The sequence below is a fragment of the Pipistrellus kuhlii genome, unplaced genomic scaffold, assembly GCF_014108245.1.
Source record: "Pipistrellus kuhlii isolate mPipKuh1 unplaced genomic scaffold, mPipKuh1.p scaffold_m20_p_23, whole genome shotgun sequence".
NCBI classification, from domain to species: domain Eukaryota; kingdom Metazoa; phylum Chordata; class Mammalia; order Chiroptera; family Vespertilionidae; genus Pipistrellus; species Pipistrellus kuhlii.
Genome location: NW_023425522.1, coordinates 8,347,332 through 8,372,511, shown reverse-complemented (window position 1 = coordinate 8,372,511; position 25,180 = coordinate 8,347,332). Strand labels below are relative to the sequence as shown.

The 25,180-nt window shown below is 52.6% G+C and overlaps 1 protein-coding gene across 2 annotated transcripts; it reads right to left on the bottom strand.

The window, feature by feature from the left end:
• Positions 1–1,124: 1,124 nt before the first annotated feature.
• On the bottom strand, positions 1,125–25,074 carry LOC118726788 (hydroperoxide isomerase ALOXE3). Of its 2 annotated transcripts, none has more exons than XM_036451942.2 (15): positions 24,308–25,074; positions 23,501–23,705; positions 22,363–22,444; positions 21,741–21,860; positions 21,290–21,412; positions 18,345–18,448; positions 17,622–17,794; positions 17,031–17,174; positions 16,723–16,926; positions 16,522–16,608; positions 15,656–15,825; positions 14,798–14,919; positions 8,986–9,086; positions 8,234–8,404; positions 1,125–1,999 (listed from the first exon to the last, which is right to left on the bottom strand). In XM_036451942.2, exons 1-15 carry the CDS (start codon positions 24,800–24,802, stop codon positions 1,820–1,822), a joined length of 2,481 nt encoding a protein of 826 aa, XP_036307835.1. In that variant the 5' UTR covers positions 24,803–25,074; the 3' UTR covers positions 1,125–1,819. The 2 variants fall into 2 exon arrangements, with proteins under 2 accessions (XP_036307835.1, XP_036307834.1); XM_036451941.2 differs by having other exon boundaries at positions 21,290–21,415; positions 24,308–25,069.
• Between the last annotated feature and the right edge of the window lie 106 nt (positions 25,075–25,180).

The following is a 25,180-nucleotide window of genomic DNA, read 5'->3' as shown; positions in this document are numbered from 1 at the left end:
TAGGCGCAGAATTTGACTCAAGGAGCAGAGTAGGTAAAGGGGGCAGGATCTGAGGTCCAGGGAAGCAGGAACAGGAAGGGGTTGAGTGGCTCTGGAGAAAGATACGAATATCTGTTTTTAAGGGCAACAGGGCTAGAAGGGAGAACATCAGACTCCCTAGATTGCCATCTGTTTCAGTCAGGATGGGCTAGATTATGCTGCAGCAACAAACAAGCCTGAAATCTCAATGGCTTAACCCAACAAAAGTTTATTTCTCGCCGAAACCGGTTTGGCTCAGTGGTAGAGCATCGGTCTGCAGACTGAAAGGTCCCAGGTTCGATTCCAGTCAGGGTCATGTACGTTGGTTGCAGGCACTTCCCCGGTAGGTGGTGTGCAGGAGGCAGCTGGTTGATGTTTCTCTCTCATCGACGTTTCTAGCTCTCTCTCTCTCTCCCTTCCTCTCTGTAAAAAAATCAATAAAAATATATTTTTTTAAAAGTTTATTTCTCTCAGCATCATGTCCAACTCAGGTCAGCAGAGGGTTCTGCTCTAGGCCCTCAGAGGCAGAAGCTGAGAAGCTGAAGGAAATGCCATCTCAACACATGCTTCTAGAACAGCAGAGACAAAGAAAAGAGAACTTGGAGGGGGGAGGGAGGTAGACTCATGCCAGTAATAAATGTTCCAGCCTGCAAATGACCTGAATCACTTCTGCTCACAGCTCATTGGCCAAAACTCCTCCGTGACTCCACTCACCCACAAAAAAAAGCTAGAAGTTGAGTCTCCCAGTGCATGAGTCCACAAGGGAAACCAGATCTCAGCGGCAGCACTAATAGCTCCCACACCCAGAAGCTGGATCCTCAGGCTTTGCAAAATGCCTACGTTTTTCCTATCAGCTCCTAGAGCGTGGAGATTCCTTCACTTCCTGATGGATGACAAGCTCAGGGAGGTGAAGGCAGGAATGTAGGGACTGGTTAGGTGGTGGGTTGAACTGGGAGGTTTCCTGTCTCCAGAACAGATGATCCAGGGACTCAGAGCCGCTCCATCCTTCTCCAATTCCCACCCACCGATCGCGCGCGTGTGTGCACACCCACACCCACACACACACACACACACACACACACACACACATCAAAACAAAAGTGAAATGGGAGTCCAATATGTTGGTTTTTATTGAGTTCACTGGGCTCAAGGACAAACAAAAGGAGAGGGTGGCAATGGGAAAATGAGAGCTGGAAGAGACTCCGTGCACATCCAGGCTGTGGAGCGTGGCCCTGAGAGAACCACAGCCAGAGCCCCAGCGAGCTGGGCAATAATTCTAACCCTCCCCTGAGATAGGCTGGGGTCCGAAGGGTCCCTATGGCCGGCCTAAGGCACACATCCCTCCTCGCCCAGCTTCCGTGCTCTTCCAGAGAAAGGGTTGGATTGGTTGGTCCCAGATTTAGAGGAAAGTGGAAACAAAGAGGCCAGGTAGGAGAAAGTTCTGGGATGGCGGGAGGCTGGGAAGGAGAGCTTACGATCCCACACTGGGGATCCCAACGGGAGGAGGTAGATGTTGACAGGAGAGGGACGTAGGAGGCTGCCCAAAGGAGGGCGGGGGGGTGATGGGGTTCCTTCCTTTGAGGGTCTGTTGTGCATTTGACTTTAACCAGCAGCTTCTCACCCTGGAGACAGCTCGGAGCCGGTTCCCATGATGCTAGAGCCATCTCGGTGGAAAAGGCCCCACCTGCGAGGAGAAGCCTCAGGCTGCTGGCGAGCAGGGAGGAGGAAAGAGCCTGGAGGACGAGGAGAAGCCGGCCCTCCTCCTGCTCGGCCTTTCTTCCAGGGCGGGAGGCGGAGGGGATTAGATGGAGACGCTGTTCTCAATGAGGGGAGGGTCCATGTAGGCATAGGGCAAAGCCAGGCCTTTGTTTCGCTCCCGGATGTCCTGGGAGATCTGGGCCAGGCGGCTCTGGAAGGCGGCGATGCTCCGGCGCGGGGCCTCCTCGGTGAAGTGCTCATCCGGGTAGGTGCCCAAGGGCCGCTGGGAGAGAACCAGGGGCGGGTCAGGGTGATGCTCAGGGCAGCATGGAGGATAATGAAGGACCACATTTGCCAGCCAACACAGGCAAGGTGGCTTCCCAGGGCATGAACTAGGCACAGCTTTTGCAAACTCAAGATCTTCAAACCACATCCCGCAACCTCCACTCCCCGCAACCACGGGCACCGGCACTGGCACCAAGCAGAGCAGCCCGACACTGAGGCTCCCGACGCAGGGAGTGTGGAGCCTGAAGGGGACCTGGGAGCAGCCAACCTAGAGGCAGTGCGCCCTCTGCTGGTAACTCTGTGCCTATTCCCCTGACTCTGTTTCTGCATCTGAACATGGATGGACTGGACTAGAACAGTGGTCTACAAACTGCGGCTCTTCCACAAAATACCACGGCCTGGGCGGGTCTACTTTGAAGAATTGGTGTTAGAAGAAGTTTAAGTTTAAAAAGTTTGGCTCTCAAAAGACATTTTAATGATTGTACTGTTGATATTTGGCTCTGTTGACTAATGAGTTTGCCAACCACTGGACTAGAAAACCTTTAGAGGTGCCTGGGCCAATGTCCTATGAACTAAAAGAACACAACCACACTCACAACTCAACCGCAAGCCAAGCACACACGCCCCAGCGAACGTGCCTATTTGTACACCTGTTACCTCACAACTGAACAAAATCCAGACCCTGAAGACAACCAGGCCTGAGGTATCTTCCCAACCAGCCAACATCAGGGCGCTTTCGCCAACACAGTCACCATCACCATACACTGTCACACTACACAGCACGGCCAACTGCAATCAAGAAGCATGGCGGCCCTGGCCGGTTTGGCTCAGTGGACAGAGCACCAGCCTGCGGATGGAAGGGTCCCGGGTTTGAGTCCTGTCAAGAACACATGCCTGGGTTGCATGCTCAGTCCCCAATAGGGGGTTTTAGGAGGCAGCCTATCAGTGATTCTCTCTCATCATTGATGTTTCTACCTTTCTCTCCCTCTCCCTTCCCCTCTGAAATCAATAAAAATATTTTTTTAGAAAACAATAAAAATTTATTTTTAAAAAAATACTACACTAAACTTCAGTCAGTGGCATCCTGCGGCAGTACAGGGCTGCCCCTCTCTCCATGGCCACACACCCAACCAGCGCACCATCATAGTTCATGGGCTCCTCATCCTAAATAGAACACACTTCTTGTCCAATACAACCTTCGACAGCATAACCTTCGCCAATAGCACTGATTTTTAATCATTCTCTGTCTTGTTTTATCACTCTGGTAAACCTTCCAGAACAGTGCTAAACTGCAGCAGTAACAGTGAGCACTGTTTTATTGTCCCTGACATTAGTTAGGAGACCTCTATTGTTATACATTAAGGACGATGTTTTTGTTTTCTAAAATATATATATATATATTTTTATCAAAACTGCATCAGGGCGTTTCATTTTACATGAGTTTTTATTAGTAAATGGCTGCTCACACTTACCAAATGCTTTTTTGGCCCATATTGAGATGATTATATGGTAAGCTTCTTTGTTGATGTAAAAATTATATTGTCAGATTTCATAAGGTTGGGCCAATCTTTCATCCCTTGAATACACTAGACCTCGTCAGGGTATATTATTGTTCTATTGTGTATTATTGGCCTTCATTGGCTAATGATATATTTTTAAGATTGTTGCAGCTAAGTGGAACAAGTTTATAATTTCATTTTCTTAATTACAACTAACACGTTGTAAGCACTTTATATGGACCATCACAATGGCACAATCATCCTGTTAGACAGGCCCTCTTATCATCATCATTTTATAGAGAAGCGGAGGACGGTACAAGGGATACATGGTGCTGGAAGGAGGCTTGGCTTGGGGTGGTGAGCACAGTACAGTGTACAGGCGATGTGTGTGGCATTGAGCACCTGAAACCTGTATAATTTTACTAACCAGTGTCACCACAATAAACTCAATGAAAAGGAGAAGGAAGGAAGGAAGGAAGGAAGGAAGGAAGGAAGGAAGGAAGGAAGGAAGGAAGGAAGTTAGGAAGGAGGGGAAGAAACTGTGGTTTGGAGATGCCCAATTATATAGCCAAGATCACATAGGGGGAAGTGTAGATCAGTGATGTCTACCTGTCTTCTTCTTTCTTTCTTTCTTTCTTCCTTTCTTTCTTTCTTTCTTTTAAGAATAGTTTACTTTTTTTTTTTTTTAAGAGAGACAGTAAGGGAGAGGGAGAGAGAGGGAAACATCAGTGTGAGAGCAAAACGAGGAAACTGAACCTGAAACCTTTCGGTGCTTGGGACGACGCCCAACCAACTGAGCTAGGCCGGCCAGAGCCCACCTCTCTCCTCAGGAGCACTGCCTTTGCAGGTGCTGGTACCAGGGTCCCCAGGAAAACGGAACTCAGTAAAGTAATTTTGGAAACTTTGAACTTTTTCTATAACTTTCAACTTTTTCTATACCTTCAAGCAGTTTGAATAATTTAGGAATTACTCGTTTTTTGAAGGTTTGTTAGAATCTTGCTTTGCAAGGACGGGGTTCAGATCTTTTCATTTATGTATAGTTTTCTGGTGTTACGTTTTGTTTATGTTTTCCTAGAAAATTGTTTACTTCATCTAGATTTCCACATTATTTGCATAAAACTATCATTAGAATTTTCTAATTTCTTCAGTATTCTCTGTATTTGTAGCTGAATGCCTTTCCCATTCTTAATGTTGTATATTTATATTCTTTCTTTTTTGTCTTCATTAGAATTGTTTCTGCTTTCTTACTTTTATTGGTCCTTTCAAAGAATCAATTTTATGTCTTATTTACTAAATTGACATGTAATTTCTAAAACTATAATTTAGCTGTTTAAAAAGCAGAACACGGAAGTATGGGAGACTGGGTTCAAAGTCCTTTTACTAGCTGTGTGACCTTGGACAAATTGCTTAGTGTCTCTACATCTCAATTTTCTCTTCATAAAATGGAACTACTGTCCGGCCAGTGTGGCTCAGTGATTGATCATTGACCTATGAACCAGGAGGTCACGGTTCAATTCCTGGTCAGGGCATATGACCAGGTTGCAGGCTCAATCCCCAGTGTGGGGTGTGCTGGAGGCAGCCAATCAATGATTTTTCTCTCATCATTGATGTTTCTATCTCTCTAGCCCTCTCCCTTCCTCTCTAAAATCAATAAAATATATATTTAAAAAAATAAAATGGAACTACCATTTCCTGAACAGTTATATACGATGCACTGTAGTAAGCATTTTAAATATAGCTACTTATTTATTTTGTATATTAAAATGGTATATTCCTTAACTGGTTTGGCTCAGTGGGACAGTGTCGGCCTGTAGACTGAAAAGTCCTAGGTTCGATTCCGGTCAAGGGCATGTACCTTGATTCTGGGCACATTCCCAGTAGGAGGTGTGCAGGAGGCAGCTGATCGATGTTTCTCTCACATTGATGTTTCTAACTCTCTGTCCCTCTCTCTTCCTCTCTGTAAAAAAATCAATAAAAAATATTTTTTTAAATGGTGGACATACGGTATCTAATTTAATGACTAAGATATAATAGATCCTCAAGGGTTAGCTGCTATTATTGGGGTAGTTGTTAGAATTGTCCAGGTTAAACTCCCCATTGTTTCATGGGCAGGGAATCCTTCGCCCTCACCCTCTTACCTACTTATCCCTCACCCCTCTATATTGTGACTTATAAGAGTCTGATTTTTGCCTGGCTGGAGTGGCTCAGTTGGTTGAGTATCATCTCATGAACCAAAAAGTTACCAGTTAGATTCCTGGCCAAGGTGTCTGCAGGAGGCAGCTGATTCATGTTCCTCTCTCCCACTCCCTCTATCTCTCGCTCTCTAAAATAAACGAAACATTAAAAAAAAAAAAAAAAAAAGAAAGAAAGAAAGAAAGAAAGAAAAAAAAAAAAGAAAGAAAGAAAGAAAGAAAAAAAACACACACACCACACACACACATTTGGTCTTCCTCCCATTCTTGGCACAGAGCTTCTAAAACCCTTATAACTTCATGATAGATTGCTAAGGTATCTTTTGTTATTCAAAATAAGCCCCTTTCAACCCTACCTCGGTTTATGTTAATGAGGTGACTTCTGGAAAACCCCTATGGATGGGCTACCATGGGAATCAACCAATTCGATTAGAGACGCGAAACTTTTAGTCCAACCTCTGGGGAGGGGAGAGGCGCTGGTGATTAAATTAGTCTCCCGTGGCTAATAATTTAATCAATTATTCCTGAGTAATAAAGCCTTCATCCAAATCCCTAAAAGGCAGGTTTGGAGAGCCTCCAGGCTGGGGGAGCGTGGAGACACTGGGAGGGTGGCATCCCAGAGAGCACTCTCCCACCGCACCCTCCCACCGCCTGGTCCTGTGCTTTCCTCCAGCTGGTAGTTCCTGAGTTGTAGCCTCTTATAATCAACCAGTAATCTAGTAAACTGTTTTTCCTGAGTTCTGGGAGCTGCTCCGGGAAATTAGTGAGCCTGAGGAGGGGGTGCAGAAACCTCTGATGGATAGTAGTTTGGTCAGAAACACAGTTGACAACCTGGACTTTTGATCGGCAGTGGGCACCTGGAGGGGGGAGGGGCAGTCTTGTGGGACTGAGCCGTTGACCTGAGGGATCTGACACTGGGTCCAGGGAGTGTCAGAAGTGAGCTAAATCACAGGACATGTCGCTAGTGTCTGAGAATTGCTTGGTGTGGGAACAATCCCACGGATTTGGTGGCCGGAAGTGTTGAGTGAGAGATTGAGAGTATCACAGAGTGTTCTGTGAGTAGACAAAAAGCAAGAGAGAGTTTTCCCTTTAGAATGACAGAAACGAAGATCTTGGAATCCTTGGGAGGTGGGACCAGAAAGGATCAGGATCCAGGGAGGAGTTTCTGGCATTCCAAGGCTATAAGATGGTTACGTTAAAACTTGTTAAACCAAAACCAGTTTGGCTCAGTGGATAGAGCGTCGGTCTGCGGACTGAAAGGTCCCGGGTTCCATTCTGGTTAAGGGCATGTACTTTGGTTGTGGGCACATCCCCATTGGGGGGGGGGGGGGTGTGCAGGAGGCAGCTGATCGATGTTTCTAGCTTTCTATCCCTCTCCCTTCCTCTCTGTAAAAACTCAATAAAATATATTTTTTTAAAAATAAAACTTGTTAAGGAGATAAAGCATGATAAATGAGGGTAATCTTGTAATGTCAGAGGATTTGTGAACAAGGCCGGGAGGGCAGAGGCATGACTGATAACGTGCAAATGAAGATGATTGGCGATTAAAGGGCTGCTCCCTATATAAAACCTGGCCTAAGCAACAGCCTCCTCCCTGCCATTTCCGCCTCCAAAATAGCCCTTCCCACCTGTCTACGCAGACACAGAGTGCTCTTGCTAAAGCACAAATGCAGCCACGTCACTCCAGTCCTAAGTCTCTCCGTTATCTCCCCATTGTATTCTGAATGGACACTGAGCCTACACTGTACCTGTTAGGATCCTCATGACACACAAAGGAACTCTTGCCTTCACTTCCCTTCATTTCACTTGGTCTCACCCTTCCCTCTGCCTAGAGATTGACCTGCCCCTGCTTTGTCTGCCAAATTCCTGCTTGTCTCACAGATTTCAGCTTAGATGTCCCTTCCTCCAAGAAGCCTCCCTGGGTTCACCCAGCCTCAGTCAGGTTCCCCAGGGCCCTGTCTTCACCTCTACCATTAAACTCTAGCAAGCCCATAAGGACTGGGTTCCTATCTGCCCAACGGTGTCTGGCACATTGCAGGCACTCAAGAAATATGTGTTCAAATGGAGGAATTATACCTAAGTAGTTCCTACAACACCGTGGTATCCTTGTTCATTTATCTTGAGCTAGACGGTAGCATTCTTGGAGGCAGGAAGGTCTGACTCATCTTGATATGCCTGATGCCCAACACTGTGTTGACACATGGGAGGTATTTAAAAAATGTGTGTTGAATGTTTGATGAATGGATGAGTGGCTGATAGATGAATGGCTGGTGGATGGAAGAATACGTGGTTGGATGGATGGATGGATGGTCTGGTAAACTGGTGAATTGGATGGATATTGTATCCCAGCCACTAATAGGTGTTTGCTTCACTATATGTCTCTTGGGATCAACTATAACTTCCTGAAGGAACTAAAGAACCCAAGGCTGTTCAGTAGTGGACATAAATGCCAGCAGTCCCTCTGGAACAGTCTACCATCCCCTCTACTGCTCAGGCCCTGCAAACCTCTCCCCACCACCGAAAAACACCCGCCACACACACCTGGTCCTTGGGCTCTTGGCTGACCAGCCAGAAGAGGAGAAGGTTGTTACAGGTGATGTTCACTTCTGGGAGGGTCTCCAAGTAACTCTTCAGAGTGGTCGTCCCCTTGGTCTGCGGTGGGGGCTGCCTCATGGATGACGGAGCGTTGGGCATCCAGGCCCCGAAGTCATGCTGTGGAGACCCCCCGCCCCAGTGAGTCAGCTGGCCAGAGGGAGAGGACCAGCTTCTTTGTCATAATTCCTGATCCTGCCTCCTACTATCCCAGGTCTTGCACTTGGGAAATGAGGGATTGTGGAGAGGGAGTGGCATAGAACAGAAAGTTCCAGAAGTGAGGCAGGAGTCTGTCTCAGCCCTTGTTACTCCCCACCCAATGTCCCAGGACTGGGTGGAGTGAATCACCAAGGAACAGGGAGGACTCAGAGAGGAGGTAACCCTAGAAATGGGCCTGGGGCTGGCATGCCAAACGCAGCAACCTGAAACTCCACTTGGCTGCATCCCAACCATGATAGAAGTCCTTGCGTTCTGCTCCCTGTGCAACACCAACTCAGATCAACATCGCAGCCTTGGACCCAGCTCCACCCCAGTCATCATCCAACAGCCGTCCTTCACTCCACCCAGTCCCCACTCCAACCCCATCCCTAATAATAAGCTCATCCCACTCATGCTCTCATCGGGAACTCCGGCCTCGGGTGCATTGCTGAGCCTAACCTTTCCTGGCCAAATCGCCCCTGGCCTGCCCTCTGCAGCCTCACCTGCCCACTGTTGACAGCGGCGTGCTGGGCGGAACAGTTGAAGATGATGGCTGTGAGGAACTTCCGCAGCTCTTGTGGCGTGCGCAGCCGGCATGGGAAGCCTGGGTATGGGAGGGAAGGAGGGAGGGAAGAGGGTGTGGAGGGGACTGGATTCCTAGGGGCAGCTCAGGGCTGGGGCTCGGCGCAGGGGGAGAGTAAGAAAGTGAGGGCTGAACATTTGGCCACCACTGTTAGAGTAGGATTAGGGTTAGGATGAGGTTAGGGATGGCCTTGTGGTCTCTGAAGGGGGTCAGGACAGGAGCTGGGTCCTGGGGTCAGACCAGAAAATGCCCAGCCAGCAGAGCGCACAGCGGAGCAGCCAGGTTCAAGCAGACCACCAAGGCGGCTCTGCCTGCAGCCTGTACTAGCATTTCATGATTTAAGTCTACCCAGCTCACTAAGATTTGTCCAAGCAAGCTCCCAGTGGCAGGTCATCTGCTACTGGGCTTAGAATGTGCTGCTCACAAGCTCACAGTGATGGAAGCAGAAGGAAGCTCACAGGCCAGGGCAGGCAGGCAAGGCACAGGGGCCACATCACTGGGGAAGAGCCTCCCGGAGTGAGCAGGTGAGCTGAATGGAAAGAAGACCGAGGAGGCATTCCAGCCCTTGGCTCTCTTCTCTCCATACTTCCCTGGTCTTATCCAAGGCCTTGGCTTAGCCACCTCCCAGGGGCTGACAGCCCCTAAGTTCACATCTCTGGCTGCTCCCCCGGGCCCCTGGACTCTAGACTCAGACTTCCCATCTGTACACCTAATGCTTGACTCCCTGCCCTACACCCCGCCCCCCAAACCTGTCCTCCCCACAGCCATCCCATCGGGATACCCTTTGTCCTGCACACTGACTCTTGTTAGCTCACCCCACACATGTCAGCGATACTCCCAGAGCCAATTTTGTCTCATCGCCTTGTCTCCACCACTACCCAGTACCCATCTTCTCATACTGGATGAATCTACCAGCTTCTACCATGACCCCTGCCAGCTAGGGTAAGTGACCCTTTAGAATCCTAGGTTCAGTGATGTCACTACTGGCCAAAACCCTCTACCGGCTTCCCACATCACTTACCTCCCATTGATCTTACCTGGTCTGGCTCTGGCTTGTTCTCAGACTTCAGTTCCTTCCCAACTTTTCTCCCTCTCACTTACTCCAGCCATGCAGGCCTTCCTTGGATTCCTCAAAACTCCCAGCATGCTCCCACCTCAGGGCCTTGTCCTCCCACCTCTGCCCACACGCTCTCTCCCCAGCGATCCCCAGCACCAGGTCTCTCGCTTCCTCACATCCCTACGCAAACATCACCTCCTCAGGGAAGCCTTTCGGACCGCCGATCCAAACTTAACCCCCCACCTTGTGCTCGCTTCGGCAGCACATATACAAACTTAACCCCCCACCTCGACACACTAGTGATTTCAGATGCTGTTTCATTCTTCCTACCGTTCGTAACCATATGTTTTGTTATCTGTGTCTCCCCACAAGAATGTTAAGCTCTATGAAGGCTGGGGCTTTTGTCTGTCGTGTTCACGGCTGAACCCCAGCATTTAGAATAATAATGAATGCATATCAGCAGCCCAGTAATGACTGGTTGAATGAAGTGAACACACGAGAGGGTAAGAAGCCGGAGTGGAAAGGAATGGGGTGTAAGCCAGGTGAAGGGTGACTGGAGGTGAGGCTGCAGCAGGGTGCCAGGCCAGCTGGATTCTGGGCACCATTTCAGAGGATTAGCGGGGAGGCGCCCCACAGGCTTGGCAGGCAAGCACGAAAAGGCTGGGAGAGGTGGCACTGGCTGAGAAGCAGCCGCCACAATGCAGGAACAATGAGAGGATTGGGACTAGGGTGGGGGCGGTGGGAAATGATGGCGACAGTAGGGTTAGCTACCCAACTGGATTGAGGTGACGAGGAAGGCAGAGGGGAACGTGAGTCAAAGATGGATCCTGGGTTTGGAGTCAGGATGACTGGAGAGAGACTCATGCAACAGCAGACAGAGAGGTCTGGAAGGCCTGGGGATCTGCCTGGGGATGTGTGGGCATTTTCTGAATGTTCATTTCGTGGTTGAAAGTCTAACCCTGAGGGCTGAAGATAAAAAAAATAAAGCTGTTAAAAAAATAAAAGTAGCTGAAACCAGTTTGGCTCAATGAATAGAGTGTCAGCCTGCGGACTGAAGGGTCCCAGGTTCGATTCCGGTCATAGGGCATGTGCCTTGGTTGCGGGCACATCCCCAGTAGAGGGTGTACAAGAAGCAGCTGATCGATGATTCTCTCTCATCGATGTTTCTAGCTCTTTATCCTTCTCTCTTCCTCTCTGTGAAAAATCAATAAAATATATTTTAAAAATTAAAAATAAATAAAAATAAAAGTAGCCGAAACTGGTTTGGCTCAGTGGATAGAGCGTCGGCCTGCGGACTGAAAGGTCCCAGGTTCAATTCTGGTCAAGGGCATGTACCTTGGTTGTGGGCACATCCCCAGTAGGGGGTGTGCAGGAGGCAACTGATCAATGTTTCTAACTCTCTATCTCTCTCTCTTCCTCTCTGTAAAAAAATCAATAAAACATTTCTTTTTAGCCGAAACCAGTTTGGCTCAGTGGTAGAGCGTCGGTCTGTGGACTGAAAGGTCCCAGGTTCGATTCTGGTCAAGGGCATGTACATTGGTTACGGGCACATCCCCGGTGGGGGATGTGCAGGAGGCAGCTGGTCGATGTTTCTCTCTCATCGACGTTTCTAGCTCTCTATCTCTCTCCCTTCCTCTCTGTAAAAAAAAATCAATAAAATATATATTTTTTAAAAATTTCTTTTTAAGTGAAGCAGTCAGATTATCTATGGGAATTTTTCTTGGCTCATACTGTTTATCTCTCCTCCCCCCCACCCCCACCCCGCTTGAACTATGGAACAAAAGGCATACTGACTGAGGTTAATGAATGCGCCTTTTACCTTAAAGCGTATGAATCTAGAGTAAGTTTGTTGGGAGAGCTGTCAGTCTGAGGAATGTTCTGATGTGTTAACTCAGGGAGGTTAATGAAGCGAGAGAGGAGAGCTGAGCTAACAGTAAGAATATCCCCCTCTGGGTCTTAAAGAGGAATTGTCTCATCCCAAAGAGAAACTGCCTTCGGGAAGAGCAGCAATCCGAATCAGGACTGCCCAGGATTGACAGCAAAGCTCGGGGCGGAGTTGCCCTTTAAAAGATCCAAAGGCAATCTGGCTGTCACCGCCTTTACTCAGAAATCACCCTGGGCAGCACTTATGTGAGACAACCTGACATTATGTGCCTCCCAAGATGAAGCAACGAGGAGACCACAGCATCACCTGAGAAATATTCTGGCCAAAAAATAGTTAACCCTTAGTTATTACAGGGGATAGAGGACAAGCTGAATGACAGCATGAGGAAGCAACGTGATGAATTCAGAAGGTGAGACACTGTGCAAAAACGCTTCTGGCGTTTTCAGTAGTCTTTGTCCGATGCCCTGTGATTTTATTAAAAAGGAGGGGAGCCAAAACCGGTGTGGCTCAGTGGTAGAGCGTTGGTCTGCGGACTGAAAGGTCCCAGGTTCGATTCCGGTCAGGGACATGTACGTTGGTTGCGGGCACATCCCCGGTAGGGAGGCAGCTGGTCGATGTTTCTCTCTCATCGACGTTTCTAGCTCTCTCTCTCTCTCTCCCTTCCTCTCTGTAAAAAATCAATTAAAATATATATATATATATATATTTATTTTTATATTTATTTTTTTTTTTTTTTTTTTTAAAGGAGGGGAGTGCTGTCCTAAATTAAGACACTTTAGAGTCAAAACGAACAAATGTATCACGGGGTTCTTGACTGGCTCCAGAATCAACAGGATCAAATGAGGAAAAATGGGACAAAGGAGGAAATTTGAATATGGACTAGAGAAAAGGGTGATATTGGAGATTATTGTCAACTTTGTTAGTGTGATGACAGTATTGTAGTTGTGTAGAAAAATGTCGTTTTTTAGAGGCTTATTGATTGGGGTGAAATATGAAATATATGTATTTGCTCTAAAAGATTTGCCAGTAAACAAGCAACAGATTAATCAAATACAGCGAAGTTGTTAGCAATTGTTGAATCTGGTGGTGAGTGAATGGTTGTTCATTACATTACACTCTCTACTTTTCTATGTGTTTAAAAAGTTTTGTTTTTAAAAAGCCTCAGGCCCTGGCTCTGAACATCAGAGCATCATTCCATACACCAAAAGGTTGTGGGTTTGATTCCTCATCAGAGCACATACCTAGGTTACTGGGGGTTTGGGGATCTTTCTCTTTCACACAGATATTTCTCTCAAATCAATAAAAACATATCTTGCCAAAACCGGTTTGGCTCAGTGGATAGAGCGTCAGCCTGCAGACTGAAGGGTCCTGGGTTCAATTCCGGTCAAGGGCATGTACCTTGGTTGTGGGCATATCCCCAGTAGGGGGTGTGCAAGAGGTAGCTGATCAATGACTCTCTCATCGATGTTTCTAACTCTCTATCTCTCTCCCTTCCTCTCTGTAAAAAATCAATAAAATATATTTTTAAAAAATAAATAAAAACATATCTTCAGGAGGGTTTTTTTTCCCCCTCTTTTTTTTGTTTTGTTTTTTTTTTAAGCTACAAGCGCTGCTCATTCTATTGGTGGGTGTGTGAGACCATTCCTCCTCCCTGAGTCTCCACACACACACACACACACACACACACAGGAAGTTCTCTGGGCAGCCACTGGAAGTTCTCAGTCAGCTGAGAGGTGTCCTGTGCAGTAGAGTCTTCCCCATGCAGGCCAGGGCCGGGGGCCCTGGAAGACGGACATCTGTGCCACTCAGAGCTTTGCCTTCTCTCCCACCACACCCAGAGGTGGAAGTCTCCTCTACATTTTCCAGTGCCCGCCGTACAGACCATAATACAGCGGCACCAAGGAAACGGGCTTTGAAGAGTAGCAATGGGGAGTACCACCCGGAGAGGCCAGAAATCCTTTGGAATGACCTCATTTCATGTTTGGGTCTCAAGAGTGAGAAGGAAAGTCCTTCAGGAGATGCGGACTGGAGGATGCCCAAGCCTGGAATCAGCCACAGGAGGGACAGGAGACAAGATCAGTCAGTGAGGGCAGGGCAGAGAGAGGAGACAGATCCAGGGTACGCCAGTGGGGACCTGGGTGAAGAGGGAGGTTCAGAAGGACCTGTTCTCCCAGGAGCTCAGGGGAGACTGAGGAAGGGAGGGCGTGCTAAGTTGGACTGAGGTTAAGCAGAGGCCTACAGAGGGTTGGTGGGCCTCAGAGGCCTCTCGGGCGGTGTCAGCGGAGAGGGAGGCATTAGGGTTATGTAACTGGAGTAAATAAGGGGAATTAGGCAGCAGCATGACCAACTCACTCTTTGAAGCCAAAGGAAGTGAGAGAGGCTGATGGTGGAGGGGCCAGCACAGTCGTAAGAGAATATGAGAGAGGCTCCCAGAATCCTGTGTGTTTGAAGCCAAAGATGATGACTCCTACATGATGCGACACATCCATACAGCTCAGCAAGGAGAAGTGAACGGGTGGGCTCAGGCCCATGGAAAGGTCTAGAAGGGACCAGATGGGCACAGGGTAGTAGTTGAAAGCAGGGGCTTGGCAGACCAGAGGAGCTGGCTCTGGGTCCTGCTTCTACCACTTATTGTGTAACCTTCTCTGTGCCTCTTCCTCATCTGTTTAGTGGGGCTAACAGGATGCACTTCAGCAGTTGATCAGTAAATAGGAACTGGTTAATGGGGGGGGAGGGAGGCATTGGGTCATTGGGAGCCTGTGGGTGGGGGATGGAGAGGGAACACGGTACCTGAGCTTTCCCGGTTCAGGAACCCCCAAGCAAAAATCTCGCCGACCCAGGCCTGCAGTTCGGAATCCTGCTGCACAGACGTGTCGCTGGGGTAGTAGTAGTCCACAATTTCTGAGACAAAGCTGCAGGGAAAAGATGCCCATGCCATGGCCGTGACCTTGGGCTCAGGCCTGACCAGAAAACCGAGCTCCAGTGCTGCTCAGAGTCCACTGAGCCATGGGGTTCGGTGGAGAGACCCCCCACCAGATGCAGCTGGAACTGAGTGTCCAGGCTTCCCTCACGCCTCGCCCTCCGCTCCCGAGTCATGGGCGCTCTGGGCCTCCTTCCTGCACTGAGGGCTGGGGGAGGTACACAGAGGAGAGCCAGGCTCACGCTGCAACCCCTCCCCACTCAGCACCCAAGAGACAGGAGGGCCTGCCGCCTAGAGGCCCCAACCTACACCTGGCTGTTTCACCTTCTCTGGACGCCCTGTCCTTCCCTTCCTCCACGGTGTGCACACACAGCCAGCCTCTCCCCAGCGCAAAGCTGTCAGCCAGCCATTCCATAGGGGACCCCAACCCCCTCTCACCCTTGGAGTGCCCCATGCTTGGGCCTGTAACACCTGGAAGTCCCAGCACCAAGAGCCCCAGCCAATGCCCCCCCTGCCCCCCCACCTCCCCCCACCATTAACCAGTTCCTATTCACTGATCAGCTGTTGAAGCGCATCCTATTAGCCCCACTGAACAGATGAGGAGGAGGCACAGAGAAGGTTACACAATAAGTGGCAGAAGCAGGCCCCAGAAGGAGACCCACACTGCCCCTGGACCAGGAGGCCCGCCCGCGGGAGGCCAGACTGGCTCCAGAGTCCCAGGCCCACACCTCTCAATGGCGGCCCAGATCTTCAGGCCGTCATCCCGGTAGTGGTAGTTGGGGATAGCCAAAACCCCGCGGGCCCGCAGGCTGTCCGGGAAGCAGAAATTGGTGTAGGTGAAGTGGGCCAGGCCAGTGCTCATGAGGTACAGGAGGCCTTGCCTTCCGATGGAGGTGACCTGAGGACACATCACAGCTCAGCTCAGCTCCCGGGCCCTCCCCTTTCCCCCACCCACCCCCCACTCCAGGGCCGGGCACCAGATGTGACTAGTGCCGCAGCAGAGGGGATTTTTCAGTTAATCAAACAGTCCAAGACCAGGGATCAAAGCCTCCATTAGCGGCCCGACATTGGCTGCGCAGGTTGCGGCCCTACTATGTGCATAGGAGGTCATCCTTAGGTATTTAGTAACTAAAAGAATGAACTGCTGCTACAGAGGCAGGGAGGCGAGCAAGGGGCTGTGCTTAGACGGGGGAAGGGGGGTACCCTACCCACTTCAAAGCCTTTTTTAAAAAGTCCCGATTTTTTGAAAGATTGGAAAGATTCTTTCCAAAAATTGGGACTTTTTTTAAACGCCGCGGGAAGCGGGAAAAATTGTTAGAAATCAGGACTGTCCCGCCCAAAGCGGGACCAACTGGTCACCTTACAAGAGCATTTGGAACTTGGTCTGAAGGGGTGGGGCCGCGGGTGGAATGAGTGGGCGGAGACCCGGTGTGTGGGCGGGGCAAGCAGGAGGCTGGCGGGAGGGGCGGGTCTTGTGGGCGGGGACTGGCAGGAACCGTGGAATGATTGGACGGCCAACGAGCTTGTGGACGGGGCAAAGTGTCTTCCGGGGCGGGGCCTCAGAGCTGGCGGCGGGCCGGGGCGGCGGCCTCACCTTGTCCACCAGGCCCTCCGGGTTGAGCAGCGTGGCGCGGGCGATGGTGTTCACCTGCAGCGTGTACCGGGTGTGGGGAAGCAGGAGCTGCGAAGGGAAGGAGGTCACGGGAGCCGAGGGGGAGAAGGCGCCTGGCCCCACCCCTCTGGCCCGGCTTGGGGTCGGGGGAGGGGGGGGTTGGGATGGGGGGGTCGCACCGACCTTGTAGACGGGGTGGCAGAGCGGCAGCTGGCGCAGCGTGGCCATGGCGAAGGCCTCGCACAGCAGGTGCGTGCACAAGAAGTGCGTGTTGTTCTCGTGCACCAGGAACTCGGAGTTGCGCACCCACGTCTTGGCCAGCAGCCAGTCCCAGTCGGAGTCCGTGGGGAGAAAGATGGGGCTCTCCGGCCCGGGGGTCTGGCTGAGCTGCGTCCAGGAATAACAACGGGGGGGGGGGGGGGAGGGTGAGACTCAAGCCTCCTAGTGTGCCCCGTGAGGCCCCTCCCCCCAAAGCCCCGCCCCGGGCTCACCTGGATGGCCAAGGGCATGAGCGCCCCCTGCGGGTTGAGCCACAGCAGGCAGAGCGGGGCGGCCGCGTACTGCTGGCGGCCGTTGAGGCAGTGGACCGGGGCCTCCGCCAGGATCCAGTAGTCGGCCAGGAAGATGTTCCCCATCTGAGGAAGGGGCACAGAGCCTCAGAATACACTTCCCGCCCGCGCGCCCCCTTTCTCCCTGTCCTCGGCCCACTCCCACCTCACCTCTGGCCTCAGGGGTCAATGTTGGGTACCACTCACCCCCGCCCCAGAATGTCCGGAGTGAGGTCCAGCAGAGTCCCTCCCTTTGCAACCTTTCACCTGGCTTCCCAAGCCCGCATCCTCTCCCTTCTCCCCATACCTGGTCCTTCCGACTTTAATGCAGAGAGATGACCTCCGTGCATCCAAGAAAAGCAAAATCAGCAAACACCTCAGCCTTCTGGAGGATGCCCGAGGACTTGGCTGCTCCGGAGAGATTGGACATCGTCCTCCCCCACACCCTCAGAGCTCCTAGTGCTCCATGCTGGTTCCTGGCCATCTCACCCTCACCCTTCACCCACCCTTTGTCCACAGGGGCAACTCACCCACCTCTAGCTCTGTCTGCAGGCAGGTGCCAGGCCCCAGCAGCGGGGCCACCATGTCGCTGGTGACAGGCAGCTTGCTGGGCAAGCTGGGGATGCAGTGGATCATGACGGGGTTGACGCCATTCAGGAACTGGTACCCGAAGAAGGAGTCCTCGCGCCAGTGCTCTGTGACGTACTCTAGGGGGCAGGACGGGGAGGAACTGGTTGGTCTGGAAACGGCTTCCCCAGAGCCTGCTCTTGCCCAGGCCTTTGCTCATCACGAAGGTTTAGGACTTCGTGACAGCAGCCCTATGAAACAGGTATAATTACATCTTCATTTAACACCGGGCACTGAGAGTCAGAGAGATAGAGTGAATTGCTCAGTGGGGTGGCATAATAGGGCTTTACACCTACGTCTGGCCCCAAAGCCCAGAACTCTTGTTGGTGGGGGTAGAGGAAGAGAGGCGAGGGCTCCTGATCGGGATCCGGACTCCCTAAGTGACCCTTGACCCTCTCCCAGGCCAAGCAACGTGTCTCTCCGTCCTCACGCCCACGTTCTTGTCCCCTGGCAGAGGAGTGGAGAAGCGTGGGATCCGGAGGGGAATCTGAGATCGCCACCCGCGGGACCATGAGCTCCTCCCCCTGGATGGGGATCCCTCTGGGAGCGCGGGAGGTGCTCCCCGGAGGGCTCTCCAGAGGGGCCCGCGGACCGGGAGGAGGATGGGCGTCTCCCGCCCGCCCTGCGCACCTGAAGTGAAGGTCTTGTGGCACCAGAAGATGTTCCGGATGTCATCCAGCTTCTTCCAGGAGCCCTTCCGGTCCAGCAGCCCGCGAAGCTTCATGCCCAAGGACCTGGGGAGGTGGGGGGAGATGGGGAGGGTGGTTTCAGGGACCCTGTGTCCCAGCCGAGAGGTCTGGAGGGAACTGACAAGATCAATGTCCAGAGCAGAGGTGCCTAGCAGTCCTCAGGGAAGAAAAGTCTAATGGCTGGCAGAAACCGGTTTGGCTCAATGGATAGAGCGTCGGCTTAGGGACTGAAGGGTCCCAGGTTCGATTCCGGTCAAGGGCATGTACCTTGGTTGCGGGCACATCCCCAGTGGGGGGGGGTGCAAGAGGCAGCTGATAGATGACTCTCTCTCATCGATGTTTCTGGCTCTCTATCTCTCTCCCTTCCTCTCTGTACAAAGAAAAGTCTAACGGCCGGCTGAGGCTTTGTAGGGGTGACTCCACATGAGTGTGCAAAGGTGGCCCCTCGTGGCCACGTGGTGCAGGCGAGTCCTTGTCACTGGTGTTTTGGCTGCTTACTGCAAGCTCCCATCTCATCGCAGACATTCACAGCCACCCTCTTCCTGCAGGACAAGCCCCAATGCGAAGGCAGGCCAGGAACTCCCCACCAGCCGGTTTCTATCAACCCATCCAGTCTTTTCTCCTCCCAGGTGCACTAGAGAAAGCCAGCACTCCAGACACAACTAAAAATGTATTTTGCACGCTGGACTGATAAAGGTAGGCAGGGAAACCTGAGGGGCGTGCTCTTTCCACTTTGTGGAGGTCTCTACTCTTTAGATTTCTTACAGTGAGCATATGTTATTTTATAATGGGGGGGGAGTAAGTGCTTAGAATGAAGTCTGCTTTCTCCCCTGCCCAGGGCTTTCATTAAACTACTAGAGGCCCGGTGCATGAAATTCATGCGGGGGGGGGGGGGGTTCCTCTCAGCCCAGCCTGTACCCTCTCCAATCCGGGATCCCTCTCACAATCTGGGACCACTGGATCCTAACTGCTCACCTGCCTGTCTACCTGATCGCTCCTCACTGCTTCCTCTGCAGGCCTGGTTGCCCCCAACTGCCCCCTCTGCTGGCCTGGTTGCCCCTCACTGCCCCCCCCCCCACGCCAGCCTGGTCATCCCTCACAGCCTGCTGTTCGGGGTTTGGTTGTCCCTCATTAACCACCCCCTGCCGGTCTGGTCACCTCACACAGCCTGCTGTTCGGTCCTTACTGTGAGGCGTCCTGACCAATTTGCATTTTACCCTTTCATTTGTATAGACGCCTCTCCTAGAAAGCCATCTCCTACATCTCCATCTCGTACCAAACCTACGTGTCCTTCTGTGTGCATTTTAGAAGCAACATCCTTTACGAAGCATACCCGATCGTCCCCCACACACACCTTCTGTGTCTTTCCCAAAGCGCTCAGCACCCCCTTCACTGCCCTGTAAAGGCAATGTACTCACTCGTACCACCGCCCGCTGCGCTGTGCGCTCTTGGGGCTGTGACTTGGCTCTGTGTGCCCTGGCATAGCCGTTCACAATAATCACTCCCTCCCCGGGCCAGAGCCAGAAGGGACCACAACACAGATCAGGCAGGTTTGTGGCAACTGGCCAATGAGGCCGGCTCTCTAAGGACGCCGGTGTGGGTCCCTGAGGCAGCAGGGGGCAGGGGGCAATAGTGACCTGACAAGCCCCGGACAACTTCCTGTGTGTTCAAACGCCACTCACTCCTCCTTCAACATGTACTTGCTCAGGGCCTGCCCAGCCAGGCCCAGGAGATGGGGAAACTGGGTGGGAGGACGTGTAAAGGAGAGAGAAAAGGCCTGCCTCTTTCCAAGGGCTGCCACAGGCCTTTCCCACAGCTCCCTGCAGGGACCCCACACCAAAGGCCTGGCTGCTGACCCTCCGCTCCACGAGCAGCTAGCCGCCAACTGCCAGCTCCCTCTTCCCTCAAGCCTCTTCCCACGCCAGCTGTCCTGGTGGCCTCCTGGGACATCCGTTTGGGGAGCAACTCAGGTGCCGCCACCTTCCCGAATGCTCCTCTGGCAGAGGTGCCCTGCCAGGGCCCCTTAGTGGCCCTTGTCCTGAGCCCTGAAGCCCTAGCGCCTGTGCGGCCTGCCCGCCCCCATTCACCTCAGACCTTCCCACCCCCCGCCAGTCCCTCTCCAGAAGCAGCCTTCTGGCTCCGAGGCCTGGATGCCAGGCGCTTATTGTGGCCTCCTCTGGGCCTCTTAAAGCAGCCGCTGAACACATGGCTCGCTGAGCCTCTCTCTCCTGCCAAACCTGCCCAGGTTTGCCCAGAACCCAGAACCCTTGGCCTCGTGCTGCTAGTTAACTCTGTTCCCTAATGAAACTGAGCCCCACCCCGCCAAGATTATACCCTAACACTGCCAGCTTCTACGGAGACATTATTTTGTGCTGGGTGGTACTTCCTTACATTTTCTCCCAAACCCATAAGGTAGGTATGAATAGTATCGCCATTTTATAAAGGAGGAAACCATTTAGAGGCGAAATGAAAATCAAGTTCGCACAGCTAGAAAGCATTGGTTCTGGGAGCTGAAACTGATGAGGTCTGACCACTTTCTTAAAGCTTAAGAGCTAGACCTCTCTTTCTACTCAACAAGGACCCAGCAGTGCCTGGAGCCATGCTGTGCACAGTTAATTGAATTAGTTAAAAGAATGGGTGACTAAGGAGCAAAGGGGAGCCCTTGGGGATACAGAGAACGGAGGAGTCCAAGGAGAGAGAGCGGAGCCTGAGGGACAGAGAGAGAAGAGGCTGGGACCATAAAAGGGGCAACTAGGGCAGGGAGAGGGGAGACAGGGGACAAGGAGAGGGAGCCGGGCAGGGAGAAGGGACAGTGAGGCTGAGATGTGGCAGTGCATCCAGGGGCAGAGGCGGACGGAAGAGGGAGCAGGAGGGCAGTTGCCTCACGCAGGGAGGGCATTGAAGAGCAGCGAGGCCGTCTTGGTGGCCGAGTATCTGATATTGGGCTCCATGTGCAGCAGGGATGGGATGTCAATCTTCATGGGGAAGCCAGGCAGGTACCGATTCCCACTGCTGGGGGACAGGAGAAGGTGGGGGAGGAGAACAGAGAACCGTCAGTAAGGCCTACAGCTCCCTTCTCTAATTCCTCCTCTCTCTCTTCCCCAAGACATCCCAGGCCTCCCCTCACTCTGGGCTCCTTCCCTTCCCGCTCCCATCAGGCCTGAAGCCACCTCCTCCTCTCTGCCATGCCCCAGGGCCACCCCTGCCTCCGCTGCTCCGGGCACTTGAATTAAATTGCCCTTGTTGTAGCTCTCAACTTCCCTTTCCAGGCTGTCTGGGGCCATCCTCTCAACAGACCCTTCACTTCACCCCCCTCCATGCCTGGTTCCTGCCTCACCTGTCGTCCTGGTTTGCACGAGTTGTTGTCCTGGTCAAGGTAAACTTCTTGTCTGACTCCATCTGCTCAAAGCTGCTGACGTCCACCATGCCTGGGAAGCCAGGAGCAAAGACCTTCCAGCTTCCGGGGGAAAGAGGTTAGAGACGGCGAGTCAAACTTGGCGAACACAGAAACTTTAGCTTTTAAAGACATGCCTTGGAATGAAAACTCCCCAGAACTCCCACTTCCTGGGTAAGTGACAAAGAATTGGGATTTTCTCCCCGAGGCACTGGGCTTCAGATCAGGGTAGCATCTGAGGATGACACGAATGTCCAGACTGGGTTAGGGTCAGGTTTCTGTTGAGATTAAGATCATGGCCAGTTTGGGGGTAAGAGTGAGGATAGGCTGAGATTTGTCAATTCCACAGTCCCATCAAGGGCTGAGTGCGGATTCCCTGATGGTATTGGGACGATGATTGGTCCTGGCCTTCTGGGGCTGGACTCCAGGTCAATATCAGGTTTAAATAATGGTCCTGATTGGAGTTGGGCCCCAAGGCTGGGACTGAGGTCAGAATTAGTAACAGTGTGATTAAGTCTACAGTCAGAATGAAAATGGGGAAGAAGTGGAGTTCGGTCACCCTCACCGGTAGCATTCTTGTCGGGCCTGGAGTTCCCGTTTCCTGTGGTCCAGGAGGAGGGGAAGGGAGTCGTGACAAATAGTTCTTGCTGTGGGGAATGAAAATTACTCATCGTCTCAGTCCTTTTTAAACAACAACTTCTCCATCAAAGCTTGTCTAACCCTTACACCCAGCCCCTCTGTAATGTGGACACCCCATGTTCTTTGTGTGTCACCAGCACAGGGGATTCAGGAAACCTCGCCCCCAAATCCTAACAATCTTCCTTATTGATTGCATGTTTGTTTCCTTCCCCAAACTATAGACTCTTTCTGAGCAGAAACCACATTATATTCGTTTTTATTCCCAGCATCTGGCATGGTGCCTAGCACCCAGCATGCGTTGGATAAATGAGGTGAGCACGTATGTTTTGTAACGTGATGGGTAGATCGCTATGATGATAATGGGGTTCGAAGTGACGTCTATGAAGAATTCACTATGGGCTGAGGGGTCAAGTTCACTTATTTGACCTTGACCTAGGACAGCATCTCTCATCCCTAAGACTCACTCACACTTTGGACTAGCCCTAGTGGTGCTTTTCTAGGTCAGACATCTCAGGAGATGGGGGGGGGGGGGGGGGGGGGGGGGGGGTCAGAGGCTGACGGAGTTAGAGCCCAGCATTCTTGAAAGGTCACCCAAATTCTAGAAGAAATCCTAACAGCAACCCACAGGGACATCAGCCACACTGGAGAAGCCACTAGTAGTGGACAGGGCCTTGTCAGCTCAGCGCTCGGAGCTTCTCCTCCCATTGCAGTCCAACTACTCAGCTTGAGGGTTAGCTCCTTTTGGGGTTCCAGAGGAATTGCCATCTGTGTGTGTCTGGTCTGTGTCTGTGTCTGTGTCTGGTCTGTGCCCGTGTCTGGTGGTGTGAGTGCACACAGTGTGGGTCTAGCCTCTGTCTGTCTCCAGAGGGGCAGATCCTGTCGGAGAAGCCCCTGCACTGCAGGGCTGTAGAGGCTCACTTTTTCTCAGAAAGCATCCACTTGGGAGCCCTGAACTGGTTACATAACCCCAACCCTGTGCCCTACACCGTGGGCTCCGGGAGACCCCACCCCTAATCCCCAAAGCTGCGCTCTGCAGCCCGAGGCCAGCCCCCGCCTCCGGCCACCTGTGCCTGGTCGCAGCTCTAGGGTGCAGAAGCCCTCGATCCACTGGTAGCAGGGGAAGGGGACGAGGGTGCCGTCGGGGGCGGTGACACAGACGTGGCTGCAGTACCAGGAGTCCTTGCGGAAAAAAGCATAGCGCTCCTTGTGCAGGCGCAGCAGCAAGAGCTCCCCCAGCTCTGCTGGGCAGCGCACTTTGTACTTCTGCACCTGAGGGGGCCAAGAGAGGAGGCAGGTGAGAGGCGAGGACCTGCCAGGGCTGTCCTTGCACCTTGCAAGGTGCCTCTACACCCGCACCTGTCCTGGCATCCAAACCTGAGCTGCTGCTAACCATGAGACGGCCTTGTATGGATTAGAAAAAAGCAGCCCTTCACCGGGCGGAAGCCACCACCGCTGCCACAGGCAGGGCAGCTTCTGCTCTTCGCTGGCCTCCTTGGTGGCCAGCTTCCCACTCAGACCCACCCCCCAGCAATCCTGGGGCCTGGTAGAGAAGGTGGGTGCCCTCCAGAGAAGAAACCCAGACTCTGGGAGTTCAAGAGACTCGCCCAAAGCCCACCCTCAGTTGTGAGAGGAGAAGCTGGAAAGCCATTGGAATGCTGACGCCCCTGCCCAGGACCCCTTCGCAGTCCTGCCTGGGTCTATTCTCCCAGGGAAAGACAGGAGCCAGACAGAGCAGGGATGGGGAGGAGCTCAGAGCCAGCAGCCAGAGTTCTGCAGGATGTGATGAGCCCGAAGGGGACGGTCCCCTCCTTCAGGGTCCCCTGCTGGCCCTGCCCCCCGGGGGTGCTCCTCTCTCTCTCCTCTGTACTCACCGATCCGGGGGTAAAGTCCCTGCCCATGTGATCCAGCGGCTGCTTGGGGCTCTCACCGCACGTGCCCACCAGAATGACGGAGATGCTGTCCAGGGTGCCTGCCCCCAGGTAGGCACCAGTGGTCACACACACGCGGTACACGGCCATGATGGGCGGGAAGGAGGGATGCCCCCCGGCAAGGTGAGCCCCAGCAGCAGCCGGCCTGGAGGCGAGCGAGCAGCAGGCGGAGCAGGACGGGACTGCTATGGTGCTGAGCCGCTGGCGGGAGGTCTGGGGGGCGGGGGGAAAGGCCTTGGGGGAAAGGCCCAACTCCCTCTGAGATGTTTTCTCTGTCCTGAAGCTCCCGACCTCTGCCGGGGCCTCTGCTCGATGCCGGCTCCCTCTCCCCGCCCACACCTGTCTGCTAATAGTTGTTTGCTGGCCTCTGGCGCAGCCGGTCTCTCTGGCTGGCAGGATAGGGCTCACCCAGATGGATATCAGGAGCCCCAGCCTCATTGGGAAGGGAGGGACCAGATGCCCGGAAAGAGGCAGCGAGTAGGTGACGCCTGTCTGATTGGGACATTGCCCTCCTCCTGGTCAGGGGCCCTCCAGATGCTCTGGGGGCTCCTGTCCGCCCGGCCTCTCCCACATTCCCCCTCCCCAAGACCTTTTCCTCATCTCTCAGCCACAACCGGGAACGAAGCACCCACATTCCTAGTTGTGAATCATCCACGTGAATCACGGTACCGGAGTGAGACACACTCCGCCGTAGATCACACGTGACCGCAGCCGCACGCAGGTGAGCCTCACGCGCATTCCTGCACACTGCACGCGGGTCAGAGGCAGCTCCCCCGTCAGCCCGCACTCCGCAGCGCCGCCCCACGCCCGGCCCTC

What these genes read in the sequence shown, in the direction of transcription:
- LOC118726788 (XM_036451941.2), bottom strand. Translation starts at nt 24,802, where the DNA reads ATGAGGCTGGGGCTCCTGATATCCATCTGGGTGAGCCCTATCCTGCCA. An exon ending in AGAGCTGCGACCAGGCACAG is followed by an intron (nt 22,445 to 23,500) that starts GTGGCCGGAGGC and finishes CATTCCCCACAG; the next exon opens with CAAGAACTATTTGTCACGAC. An exon ending in ATCTGGGCCGCCATTGAGAG is followed by an intron (nt 14,920 to 15,655) that starts GTGTGGGCCTGG and finishes TTTTCCCTGCAG; the next exon opens with CTTTGTCTCAGAAATTGTGG.